The sequence below is a fragment of the Hevea brasiliensis genome, chromosome 2 (genome assembly GCF_030052815.1).
Source record: "Hevea brasiliensis isolate MT/VB/25A 57/8 chromosome 2, ASM3005281v1, whole genome shotgun sequence".
NCBI classification, from domain to species: domain Eukaryota; kingdom Viridiplantae; phylum Streptophyta; class Magnoliopsida; order Malpighiales; family Euphorbiaceae; genus Hevea; species Hevea brasiliensis.
Genome location: NC_079494.1, coordinates 113,044,117 through 113,057,513, shown reverse-complemented (window position 1 = coordinate 113,057,513; position 13,397 = coordinate 113,044,117). Strand labels below are relative to the sequence as shown.

Here is a 13,397-nt window from a genome sequence, read left to right as displayed (position 1 = left end):
CGTTGATTATTATTATTATTATTGATTTCGTTAATTATGTACTTTATATTAATTACCTCTTTTAATTGTCTTTGAAGCATGTCATGCGTTTCGTTTTATATTATTCAATTTAAAATTTTTTTTGTCTAACATTGCTTGGCCGAACTTGATTGGAGATCTGCAGCAGTTCTGTGCAAAAGAACAGTTGTAGTTTTGTTATCATCATCTCATATATTTGGATCCATGGCCTTGTTTCAATAATAACGACGTCTTAAAATATATTCTACTCCACAGTCTGCTTAATCCAAGCAGGCCGTGATGGCTATGTTTAGATGTCACAGTCTCTGTCACAATCATGGTCTTTTATTATTATTATTATTATTATTATTATTTTGGGTTAGATGCTTCGGACTCCTCCATGCTTAATCTCTTGAACCAAACCAAGAAACTTAGAGAAATATGAAACCTGTGCTTTTTGTTAATTAGATAAAGATTATTGTCTCACTTGTGTGAGAATTTGCCGATCTGCTTCTCTTCTGAGATGGCAAATGCTTTGTTCTCTTTCACTCCATTCGACTTCGGCGGATTCCAAAGTGACTGTCCTCCTGAAGATTATGAGAAAGGGGAAGCTGTTACGAAAGGAAAACAATACCCTTTGTTTTCAATGGAAGAACAGGGGCAGGTCTATCCTCTATGTTCTGAATATAGAGCTTATCACGATGATTTGGCCAGTAATAAAGGGTTACATTTCTTTAAAGATCAACATCAACAGCAGCAACCACCGCCTCCGAAATCAAATTGTTTGACACTTGATGAATATTTCGGTTCTTGTTTCCGAGCACCAGCACAACCAATTCAGGAAGTAAAGAAGTCTGAGAATATTTCCAAACCCAATAAAGAATCGTCACATCCTTTTGTTCTATCCTCATCTCTAGAGCTCCTCAACAATTATGGAAGCGGTATCAAGAAATTGTACGTGAACCAATTCAGCAAAGCAAGCAACCAAACACCTCATGTAGAGACTCGAAAAAAGTTATCGACCGAGGAGGTTATGAGGGTAGCTGGAGCAAGGTATATACACTTCTCTGATCCAAGGTATGATGATTTCTCCATGCTTATGCACCCCTTTGGCTATGCTCTCTCCGGCCTGTCTGAAGAAGAAACAAGAGATGTGGAGCTTGCTCACCTTCTTTTGACTGCTGCAGAGAAAGTAGGCTACCAACAATATGATCGTGCAAACAGATTGCTCACCCGCTGCGAATGGATTGCATCTGAGAGAGCCAATCCAGTCCAGAGAGTCGTGTACTGCTTCGCGGAAGCTCTGCGAGAGAGGATTGATAAGGCGACGGGAAGGTTTACACAGAAGGAAAGAGAAGCAAAATGTGACATTCCTCATGGGTTGAGTTTCAATCTTGCTGTCCTTAGTTTCCACCAAAATGTTCCTTTTAATCAAATTACGCAGCTCACATCAATCCAAGCCATAATGGAAAACATTGGATCAGCTCGGAAGCTCCATGTGATCGACATTGAAATTAGAAGTGGAGTTCAATGGACAGCGATGATGCAAGCTCTTGCAGAGCGCGAACAGCGCCCACTAGAACATCTTAAGATAACTACGGTGGGCTTGGCAGGCATACACAACAAGATAGAGGAGACAGGTAGGAGCTTAGAAAGGTTTGCCAAGTCCATGAACTTTCCTTTCACATTCAAGGCAATTTATGTATCAAGCATGATGGATATGAAGGAGGAGCTATTCGAAATCGCTGCTGATGAATCCTTGGCGGTTGTTTCTAATATGGCTCTTAGGACATTGATCTCAAGCCCTGATTGCTTGGAAAATTTAATGAGGGTGATTAAAAATCTCAATCCAACATTAATGTTGGTTACTGAAGTTGAAGCCAATCACAATTCACCTATATTTGTGAATCGTTTCATTGAAGCACTGTTCTTCCATAGTGCGTACTTCGATTGCCTTGAAACATGCATGGAACAGAACATTGAGCATAAATCGATAATTGAAGCAGCATTCTCTCACGGGATACGAGAAATTGTAGCAGTGGGGGACAAGGAAAGGATTGCTAGAAGTGTGAAAATTGACGTTTGGAGGGCATTCTTCTCAAGATTTAGAATGGTGGAAATAGGATTTAGCGAGTCATCCTCGTACCAGGCTACATTGGTTCATAAACAATTTCCTTGTGGGAGTTCATGTACTCTTGATAAGAATGGCAAGTGTCTACTTGTTGGGTGGAAGGGAACCCCAATTCATTCCCTTTCAGCTTGGAAGTTCTCTAGAGAGAGACTAGGAAGGTTCTTTGCAAATTATAGATTCTGAAACTGCCTGAACGCGTATGGACTTTTTCAAGCTTGTTAATTACTAGTATTCTTGAACTGAATAAAAATGCTTCATCATTTTAAAATGGAATAAATTCAAGATTCATTGTCCTTTCCTTGTAGTTTCAGAAAATTAGCATGTATTGGAAATTAGAATCCCTTCTCCGGGTCGCTGCCAAAGTACCCAGAAACAAAAGGGAAAACTGGAGCCTTGAAACAGCCAACCTAACCCTGAGAAAACAGTCGGTTGATGCTCCAATCCACATAGGAATTGTTAAGTCGCAATCGTACAACCGCATCTACGCGATCATCCAAGCGCATCGCTGACTGCATCTCTTAAAGTTGTTGAACCACCATGCTTGAAGAGTAGCGGCATCTCAGGAGGTTTAACTCACTTGTAACATAATATAGAGCTCGATTGATAATGAAGCCAGCATTTTCTGGCTGCAAAAGATATCACTTCACTATTTGAATCAAATAAACAAGAATAATAAGCTGTCGTCGTGATATCATCAATTCATCAACCTCAAACTTCACTTTTGAAGGATGTTTAATTTCTGGTGCTAATTGAAAAAAAAATATATAAAAAGAAATTCTTAGGTTTGCCTTAAAATATACTTTAGTCATTGCTATTTCAAAATGAGCACTTTTAATCTTTCAAGTTCGCTAATAAATCAACAGTAGCTTTTAAATATGAAACATACTTTGTTATATAAAGGAAAGTTTTTCCTAAACTTGCATGTAAAATAGATGGAACTTATAAAATTGTAGGTTGAATTCAGAGGTAAATTTTTTTATATTTAAAATATTTTGACCTTTTGTTGTTTTAAAATTAACACTTTTAATATTTGAAATTTATTAATAAATCAATACAAAGTCTTTGATTAGAAAATTATAAGTTGTTGATATTTTAAATTAAATTATACTTTTATGCATAAAAAATTAAATTATACTTTGATTTACTTTTTAATACATAAAAAATTAAATATACTTAATTTGATTTTTAAAATTTAGTTACATTTTAGTCCTTAAATTATTATCTTATAGAATAAATTAGCCCTTCAAAATTTGTATTTTTTACTCATCAATAATATTCGATTTATAAAAAAAAGTATGGCTTAAAAATACTAATATTAAAATAATATGGATCAAACTATGTGCCTATAAAAAGTCAACTTTCTCGTTCTCTCTAGACTTTAGAGAGAGAAACTATCTCATTTTCATTCTCTTTTTGTTGGCGGCTTCTCTTGCCTGGTAAGGGCAGGGGGAGTTTCTCTTCCTGCCTAATCATGGATTACTCTCCCTAGCATTAGGTGGTATATACATTTTTATTTTGTGTTTGTTTTGTAAGCAAATGAAGCTTCAAGGAGAGGGTTTTTCTTCTAGAACTGCGTTGTTGTGTTTTTTCTCGATTGGTTATTATCTCTAGGTATGCAAGAGAGTTGAGCTAGTTGATGTCCGATGCTCCTTAATGAGTCATTGGATGCTTTGTTTTTCTCTTTTTTAGCTCAGTGCATGTGTTCCTTAAGGGTGATGATCTTTGGGATAGTGGCACCTTCGGAGTATTGTACCGGACTCAGTTTTGAGGGTGGCCCATAAAGCTCGTCTGTTGTGAAGCTTTATTCCATTTCCTTCCTTGGCTGGTTCTACAGCTGCGGTATATCTATTTGGCCTACAATGAGTTTGTTGGCACTGAATGGGGATAGTTTGAAGTTTGAGTTGCACCTCTAAGAGTTTAAGTTTTTAGCATGATGGTAAGTGCTCGATCTTATAATTACTATCAGAACTGAAGTCATTGGTTTGAATTTTTGGTAGGTTTTGGGGACTATTTGACACTAAGTATAGTTCAGTGGATTAGTATCCTGTCCAAATCCTTTCAGCCCATTACACTTGAACAGTTATGCTATAAGAAATTGAGTTATACTTATTTTAAAAATTTAAACTTTTAGCATGATAATGAATTAAACGCTCCATCCTTTAGAGTTCTTCGACTCTTTATTTCTTCTTGGTTACATGTTTATCTTTGAATCTAGTTATGAGAAGAATGTGTTGATCTGTAATTGGCAATTAGATGCCATCTTAGCCAAGTATGGCCATTGAAAGGCGAAGATCCCTTTAGCGACAACTCATTTAACTTTTAGGGGCATGTTCTGCGACCCATTGTTTTGTCGAGTTAGGGTGTTCTCCGAGTCTAGTGTTCGAGTTTCAATCCAGGTTTTGTGGAGGGTTGGTGGTAGAGCTAAGTTTTCTTAAATTTTATGGAGTCAAGAGTTGTTTACACGCACACATATATATATATATAAATTTTAACGCAATTGAAAGATATTTCTATTAATAATTATCTAGCGAAAGATGATATTTAGGAAGAATAGTTGTGAAAAATAGATTTTATATAAGTTTGAAAGAGTTTTTTTTTTTTTTCAGCTACAAAACTCCATTCCAAGGCATGAGATAGAAACAGCTTTTAATTCATCCAATTAATGCTTCAAATATTGGTAAAAAAATTAATTTCTAAAATAAATAATTGAAAAATATTTAAATTATTTTAAAAAATAAATATATATTAAAATTAAAAATAAATTATTAAATACTCTCTCCCTTTCTTTCTCTCTCTGCACACACACATATATATATATATATATATATATATATATATATATATATATTCCTGCTATATATATTCCTGCTCATAAATTTATGAATTTCATACTTCCAAATTTAAGGAATGATAATTTTTTAATGCATTTATTATATGCTTGGTATCTCATTATATTAAATATTTATGTTAAAATTTATGTAAAATTAAAGCTCCTTGAGAAATTTTTTTTTTTTTAACTGACAGGTGACTGTATAATTTGTGGAAACTGAAGTTAAACTCGTAGCGCCTGAAATGATGGGTGGAAGCTCGCACATCGAATTCCGCTGTGTCATTTTGGGCCGAAAATCAATTGCAAAGAGGTCGCGCAACGTCAGCTACACGACACGCATCAATCGTGCGTCCGAGTCATTTGTTCTTCCCTCGTCCCCCTCTTTCTCGATCGAGTGGCAGTGCAAAGCAGAGCACATTAGCTATGGGATCGAAATCAAGCGACTCTGCTTCCAAGCTCAAAGTTAGTTCCTCTCTATAGCTCTTGATGTAGTTTTCTTTGTATCTGGACCTTTTCTCGTTATCCTTTGTTGATACTTAGATTTTGTTTTGGTTCAGTTGGGTAAGAAACTTATGATCAGAATTAACCATAATTCAGTGTTCTTACCTTAATGTTAATGGGAGATTACTCTAATTTCCTGATCCCATGTGTGTTTCTGAGGGACTGGGACGTGCAATTTATCTTGGACTTAAAATTGATTACAAAAATCTCATTAGATTAAGAATTTGTTGCACGTAAGCCCTGTTTGGCTGCTGGTATATTACCGGGGAAAAAGGAATACAATTAAATTGGAGTTAGGTTTTTCTTTCCTAATAGTGATTCTATATAATCCAAAAACCATGCTGAATTGCTTGATCATATCCTGTTATTTTCTTGATTGAATACATTGTTATGTGTTCTTTTATAAATTGGCAGAAATCCCATGGGGAACAGTCAAATGAGGGTATTGGAAACTTGCCATATAAGATGAATCAGCTTAAAAAGCAAATTCAAGCAGAGAGAATTGTTTCAATAAAAGTAAGTAAATATTTATGTTAGCTCTTATGATCGTATGGTATTGATCCATAATTCTACTCTTCTGTAACGCACTTGCTTTTTACTTAGATCATGTCTATATTCCTGTAAGATGCATTATTTCATGCAAATTCAGTTTACCAACAGTAAAATTCATCTGCTCGGTTCACTTTCAAAAAAAAAAAAAAAAAAAACTTTTGGAAGGTTGTATGAAATGTGAATTTTCTGCCTTTGCTCACATTGCGTGCTATAGATATATAATTGGGTCTATAGATGGTGCAGAGTGCTCATAGTTTAAATTGGATGGAAGTGTTAAGAATTTAGAGTTGGTGGCGATTTAATGAATGAATGAATGAAGGCATGCAATTTGCCTATATCTCAAATCCAAATGATGTAAGATGCTGATGCTTAAATTTTGTATAGGAAAAAGTTGAGAGGAACAGAAGGAAATTAGAAAGTGATGTTTCTCAACTTATATCGGCTACATCAAGGAGGAACGCATTATCCATGGGGCAGACTGGAGTTGCTAAAATGAATTTTTCAAGAATTGGAACACCTCTGTGCAAGTATAGTGGATTTGCTCATGGATCAGGGGATAAAGATTATATTAATGGTCATGAAGTTATACCCTCAACGAGTGCAAGGCTTCCTTTTATTGAGAAGATACCTCCATATACTACCTGGATATTTTTGGACAGGTATGACATTAAAAAATTTTCCTCTTCATTATCTATTTAACATTTCACCTAGCATTAAATATATAAAGAAGCAACTTAATTTTTAACTGAATAAGCCGTTGTATTTGCATGTCAAGTGCTCTTCCATTGATAACAATAATTCACTTCGATCTTCAAGAAATTTAACTTACTGCATGTTTGGGAAAGAATGAAAAGCATGCATTGATTCCCTCATCTTGTTTCATAGGAAGATCTAGTTTTGCTGCTCTATCTTAATTATGACTTACTCAGTGCAGGAATCAGAGGATGGCCGAAGACCAGTCAGTGGTGGGAAGGAGACAAATATACTATGATCAACATGGCAGTGAAGCACTTATCTGTAGTGACAGTGAGGAAGACATTGTAGAACCTGAGGAAGAAAAACATGAATTTTCTGAGGGTGAAGATCGCATTATATGGTAAGTTTAGATAAGATGTCTAAACTAAGAATATGGATTTCCTTTATGAAGAAAACATAGTTCAGATATGTAATACAGTATCTGCCAGTCACAACATTCTGAATTTGGTTTCATAACATGGAATTCCACTTACTTTTAATCTTTTCGTTTGTGCTTTATTTTTTTTCTCCCTTTTTATTTACCTAGAGAAGAATAGAATATGATGGTTTACAAAGTTTAATTGCCTTCCTCTCAAGAGAAGATTCTCCATTTGAAGGAAGATCAAATTAGAATAACTTCGCAAAGCTGATAATATTGTTAGATTCAATTGCTATTGTCTTTCTTAATCTTCTAGGTTGTGCTAATATTTATTCATCAGATAGCACTCAGAAAACAAACTTACTGCTTTTATAAATTAAAAAAAAAAATAAAGGAACTTATTGCACTTATAAATAAAACGAGCCAATTGTGGTGATAAACATAAATTTTTTACTTGGTCTTCATGACTCCTTGATTTGTAAAGTATAGGATCACGTCAAGTATTTCATTATGTATCTCCTGAATTTGGCAGGATGGTCTTTCAGGAACATGGATTGGCTGAAGAAGTACTCAACATTATTAGCCAGTTTATTGGAGTCTCCACTTCAGAAATCCAGGTATTTCAAATGAGTGTTTTGACATTTTTTTTCTGTTTTTGTACTATTTTCATTGTTCTTCACTTGTACTTTGTGTTCATTGAAATTGCCCTTCCTGTGCTGAGTGATGTATTGTGTCTGAGGTTTTCAGGGGAGGTGTAGCATCCTCAAGGAAAAATTTGATGAGGAACAAAATGACAAAGATTCTGGGGATTCAGCATCTGAGAGGGGCATATCTCTGGAAAAAAGCCTAAGTGCTGCTTTAGATTCTTTTGATAACCTATTTTGCCGTCGATGTTTGGTACTTGGTCTGACAATTTCTGGCCTTGCATTAATTGTTAATAAGAATCATGAATATGACACTGTCTGACATGCTCCTTAAATTTCTTTGATGTTCATATTTATCTGTTTGTATCTATCCAACAGCTATTTGACTGCCGCTTGCATGGCTGTTCTCAAACTTTGATCTATCCTGTATGTAGAAAAATGAATTATATCTTTTCAAATTATTTAAGTTGGTTATTGTTTATCTAAATAGAAGGCTTCGTTTGACAGAGTGAAAAGCATCCTTATTGGTCTGAATATGAAGATGACAGAAAACCTTGCAGCGATCAATGTTTCCTTCGGGTATTTTTTTTAATATGTTGTTTTAGCTGACAATTATTTGTTGTTTTTATTTTTGTCTAAACCATCTGCATAAACAAGACTTTCAAATTTCTGGTTGCTTGGGTCTGTATTTAACTGGATTGGACTTGGAATCAAAAGACCAGCAGCAGGCTAGATGAGCTGTCATAAATATTTTTCAATTTATTGTAAATTGCAAATGATGGAAAATAGGAATGGCGAACTTTTATATGCTTCTCCATATTTTTCTTCCTTGTATGTACTATGTTGTTATTCCATACTTGTAAAGCTAGTTTGTCTTTCATGTACTGGTCTTTTACATGAGCTGCACCCATTTGTGCCTTTGATGAGTTATTTCTCTTTGCATTGCGTGCCTCTGTTCATACAATTACATTTAAATACTGCCATTTGATGTATTGGTTGCACCCTTGGAGCTTGGTGAATGATTTGACATGATTTACTGATAATATGTCACTTCTGCCGCTTTGCAGCTTAGAGTTGTCAAAGACTTGCCAGAAGGTTCAGCTAATAGTGCTTTGCATCATATAAAAACTGCGAACTTAGAAGGGGAAAAAAATACTGCAGTTGCTGCAAATGCTGAAGTTCCAAGTGGTGCATATGATGGTACAGATCTAGCACAAGATGATAGATGTTTCTCTGAGAAAGAGATATCTGTTACTTCAGGAACTATTTGTCACTCAGAACATGCTTCTGGACCTTCAAATTTAGATACACCTGCCATGGTGATGGACAATCCAGAACATATGAGAAAGCGCAAAGTGTCACAGGATACAAATGATGACTCCACACAGGTTCCTGATCTCCAGGATTCTGCTAGTAAGAAGCAGAAGAAATTAGTGGCTTTGGATATACTAACCGAGAATGTTGAAGATAACCAAAGTCTTGATGATGTGGGTGGTACTAAAAGTATGACTGATAAAAGTGAACTTCAGTTGACCACCAAAGGCACAGGAAATGATCCCAATGAACATGCATTAAAAAACCTTGTTTGTTTTGGCACTGAGGAGAAAAGTAGAGATGAAGCCAATGTTCTTGCTGAAGTGCCCAAACTGAATGAGTCATCCTCAACAGAAAGACGATTAGAAGGTGTTTTAAGCAGGTGTGAGTGGAAACCTATTGAGAAAGAATTATATTTTAAGGGTTTGGAGATATTTGGACAAAACAGGTATGGGAATTTCCAACATAGGTTGCCTTTGCAAAGTGCATGCTAATAGTGATAACGTAGGCCTTTAAAATTTTATAGCTTTGACATTTATAGATTCTGAATGAGCTTGTTTATCATATTCAGGACCACCAAGATGCAATTCAGTTTTGTTCGGTTCATGGGGCATGTAGATGTAACTCAAAATTCATGTGGTGTTGCTCATTTGTTACTTTGACGTTAAGTCATAATTTGATTTTTTTTTACTGGATAAATTGCATTTTTTTTTTTTAACTTTCTGTTGATTAATTGTGTAATAAGTGATTTAGGGCATGTAAAATATTAACAAATACTATTAGATGGTCATGGCATTGGTTGGAATAGAAAAACATTTGACATGTTTTTCTCTTGTTAAAGTAGCTGATTTTAATTAACAGATCGAGAGCAGATATAGGATGAATTACAATTGTACCTTCCAGGCTGTCTCCCATGATTTTCTTCATATGTCCACTCTTGAGAAATTTAGCTTGCAAATTCTTAAATGGTGAAGATGAATTAGAGAAAAGCTGGGGTTAGTAGCCAGATGATTGGGGAACATATCTATTAATCCAGTTTCATCTCTTTGCATTCCCTTTATACCAAACCTAATTAGACTTGGTAAATTCATATACAAGATGTCAAAATTTGGATATGCATGCAGTGCAAGGTTCCAAAAGAGCATTAGACTATCCTGACAAAGTTTATATCTTTGTTCATTATGTTTTCACTTAATGTACAAGTTTGTGCTCCACAGTTGCCTTATTGCTGGGAATTTACTTTCTGGGTTGAAGAGTTGTATGGAAGTATCAAATTACATGTGTGACAGTGGAGCAACAATGACTCAGAGATCTGTTGCACCAAGTTCGATTCTGGAAGATAATGGAAAGAATGATACAGATTACATGGTATGCACTGTAATATTCCAGCAGAAACTAGATTGCTACATTTTCAAGATTGCATTGAAAAGAGAACATCATGTGCTCCAAATATCTCAAGATACCTATCGTTTTGGGTGGTTACACTTCATAGCGTGGGCTGTACATGGATGAAGTTTCAGGAAACAATATTTGCCTCCACAAAAGAAGGGTGGAAGAGAATCATACTGATATATTTGTCAGAAGTTGGCTGTTGAGCATAAGCATTATTCTGTACTTGTGTAAATTTGTTATAATCAATTTGTGGCTATCTTTGCAGCTTCCTGACCCATCCAAACACCCCTCCTTCCCTCAAAGATTTATTGTTCTTGGGAGGATCTGTATTAGTCCTGTAAATTTTTTTTTTTTTTGGGACTAGCCTTCTTTGTTGATTACCTTTTATTTCTTGTAGGAGCAAGAAATGCCAACAAGATCGCGGCTACTTCGTAGGAGGGGCAGGACACGGAAGCTTAAATATTCTTTTAAGTCTGCTGGCCATCCATCAATTTGGAAAAGAATTGCTGATGGCAAAAATCAGTCCTCTAAGCAGTACACACCGTGTGGGTGTCAATCAATGTGTGGAAAACAATGTCCCTGTCTACATAATGGAACTTGCTGTGAAAAATATTGTGGGTAGGTTGAAGTTTCTTTTGATAAGAGGACTACCTAATAAACAAGCGTATGGATCGTGCAGATAACTTCTTGTTCACTTGTAGGGACATTACATTATTCTTATTAAAAGCAGTTGAATCTAGCATAGCCATTAACAGTTAGCTGTAAAATTGTTCAGGTGCTCAAAGAGTTGCAAAAATCGTTTCAGGGGATGCCACTGTGCAAAGAGCCAATGTAGAAGCCGGCAATGTCCATGCTTTGCTGCTGGACGTGAATGTGATCCGGATGTTTGTCGGAATTGCTGGGTTAGGTAATGATTTTGATATGCTTATTCTCATTATGAATCATTTCATACATGTATGTGCACACATAAAACTTATACACAATTCATTGTTGTTGTGATATCATTCATCTTATTATTGGATTTCATTGTTGTTGTCTTGTTGGAATTGCAGTTGTGGTGATGGTTCATTAGGTGAACCACCCAAACGAGGAGATGGCCAATGTGGGAACATGAGGCTTCTTCTAAGGCAGCAGCACAGAGTGTGCAATTCAGAACTCATGTTATCAATACTAATATTTTGATAGTGATTTTGAAAAGGAATATGCTGTGCTATAAATGTTTTTTTTACTTTTTCCTTCTTCAGATCCTTTTGGCAAAATCTGAAGTCGCTGGATGGGGTGCATTTTCAAAGGTAGAAATGCATATACAGTTGTTTTCTTCAGTGGTAATGTACAAGTTTTGTTCAACAAATTGGATGTGATTTCAGAACCCTGTCAACAAAAATGATTATCTTGGAGAATATACTGGTGAACTGATCTCCCACCGAGAGGCAGATAAGCGCGGGAAAATCTATGATCGTGCCAATTCATCATTCCTCTTTGACTTGAATGATCAGGCAAGTTGTAGTAGCTTTTTCTTTTTTCTTCCTTCCTTTTTTTTAACTATTGGGAGCCTACTAGATCTTGGGCTGGGCATCCCTCTTCCATCCTATGATGAATTCAACTTGAGACCTCCAAGTTGAAAGTCTCCAGCACAAAGCATTTAAGCATCCACTGGGGACATGCAAGTGATAGTTGCTGCCTACAATATTGACCATCGTATTTGTGTGAGCAGCAGAACAGTAATGACATCTTTTGGCATCAGGATGACCTTGTATTGAAATGCCAACTTTTAACAATAAAGAACTTTTGGTCATGTCTGATTTAAAGCTCTATATCAGTTTCAAACAGATTTAGGGCCTATTTAGCATTGCTGTTAAAACTGTTATTGAGAAAATTTCTTTGTTAAATATACTATTTAGAAAGTATTAAAAAATAATTTAAAATTAAATTTAATAAATTTAAGCTATAAAAACACTAAATTAATAAAATAGTTTTTTTCAAAATGTTTTTTTCAATAGTATCTAAAATGATACTATTATTCAGCAAAATAGCTTCAGCCTTCTAAATGCAATGTCAAACAGGCTATCAAAAACCAGTGTCAACAAGCAAAATCTTTTTTTTTTTATGGACATCATTTTCATGGTTTGATGTGGGATGCCTCTTCTTCTACAGTATGTTCTTGATGCTTACCGCAAAGGAGATAAGCTGAAATTTGCCAACCACTCGTCAAATCCTAATTGCTATGCAAAGGTATACTTGTTTTGGTGATCCTTAAATTAATATAGGTTTTTTCTCGAGTGAGCTAATTCATTGGGTTACTCAGGTGATGCTGGTGGCGGGAGATCATCGAGTAGGCATCTTTGCCAAGGAACACATTGAAGCCAGTGAAGAGCTATTCTATGATTATCGTTATGGGCCAGACCAGGCTCCTGCATGGGCTCGTAAACCTGAGGGTCCCAAAAGAGATGATTCGACAGTGTCCCAAGGTAGAGCAAAGAAACATCAATCTCATTGATGAGTTGTCTGCCTGGTTTCGACGAAATCATGGAGAATTTTCGTCTAATTCCGTAATTAATTTTTATCCATTTCATCTACTTGGAAAAAAGATCATCGAGTAGAATTATACCTAAGATATGCCGACAATTACTTGTACATAGATGTATAAGTGTGCTTATAGGGATTTCTGAATGTAAAGTGACAAAATAGAATGGGTAATAAACCACGCACACAATGATTGGCAATAAGGTTGAAACTTGTCTAGCGATAGGATCAAGAATGTTGGTGCTGTATCATGATGATGCTAATAATTGAAGTCATATACCCTGAAGGCATTCTCCTTTATGCTTGGTGTGCTATTGTTCTCTCTTCATGGCAATTGTTTGCTTATTCCAAGATTGAGAAAATGGAACAGGTTACAAGTTGCAAGCAGTACTCGGTTGA

At 35.6% G+C, this 13,397-nt stretch overlaps 2 protein-coding genes across 7 annotated transcripts; both read left to right on the top strand.

Moving 5' to 3' along the window:
* The first annotated feature begins 487 nt into the window (after window positions 1-487).
* Window positions 488-2,311, top strand: LOC110657899 (DELLA protein RGL1-like). Its single transcript, XM_021815347.2, has one exon. The coding sequence runs from the start codon at window positions 521-523 to the stop codon at window positions 2,309-2,311; it is 1,791 nt and encodes a 596-aa protein (XP_021671039.2). The 5' UTR covers window positions 488-520.
* A 2,890-nt stretch (window positions 2,312-5,201) lies between these two features.
* Window positions 5,202-13,298, top strand: LOC110657868 (histone-lysine N-methyltransferase EZA1). Of its 6 annotated transcripts, none has more exons than XM_058139408.1 (17): window positions 5,202-5,420; window positions 5,874-5,975; window positions 6,396-6,670; window positions 6,946-7,107; window positions 7,658-7,742; window positions 7,873-8,022; window positions 8,148-8,195; window positions 8,277-8,348; window positions 8,837-9,531; window positions 10,301-10,451; window positions 10,873-11,093; window positions 11,281-11,382; window positions 11,528-11,615; window positions 11,720-11,767; window positions 11,843-11,971; window positions 12,630-12,707; window positions 12,781-13,298. In XM_058139408.1, exons 1-17 carry the CDS (start codon window positions 5,382-5,384, stop codon window positions 12,970-12,972), a joined length of 2,637 nt encoding a protein of 878 aa, XP_057995391.1. In that variant the 5' UTR covers window positions 5,202-5,381; the 3' UTR covers window positions 12,973-13,298. The 6 variants fall into 6 exon arrangements, 5 of the variants coding, with proteins under 5 accessions (XP_057995391.1, XP_057995381.1, XP_057995392.1 ...); XM_058139398.1 differs by having other exon boundaries at window positions 5,203-5,420; window positions 11,251-11,382; XR_009145503.1 differs by lacking the exon at window positions 12,781-13,298 and having other exon boundaries at window positions 5,203-5,420; window positions 11,251-11,382; window positions 11,528-11,617; window positions 12,630-12,698.
* Window positions 13,299-13,397: the final 99 nt, after the last annotated feature.

Excerpts from the sequence above, each read along its gene's own strand:
- LOC110657899 (XM_021815347.2), top strand. The coding sequence starts at position 521 with ATGGCAAATGCTTTGTTCTCTTTCACTCCATTCGACTTCGGCGGATTC.
- LOC110657868 (XM_058139398.1), top strand. The coding sequence starts at position 5,382 with ATGGGATCGAAATCAAGCGACTCTGCTTCCAAGCTCAAA. Across the intron at positions 6,671-6,945 it reads ACCTGGATATTTTTGGACAG|GAATCAGAGGATGGCCGAAG; the intron begins GTATGACATTAA and ends TACTCAGTGCAG. Across the intron at positions 8,023-8,147 it reads TATTTTGCCGTCGATGTTTG|CTATTTGACTGCCGCTTGCA; the intron begins GTACTTGGTCTG and ends TCTATCCAACAG.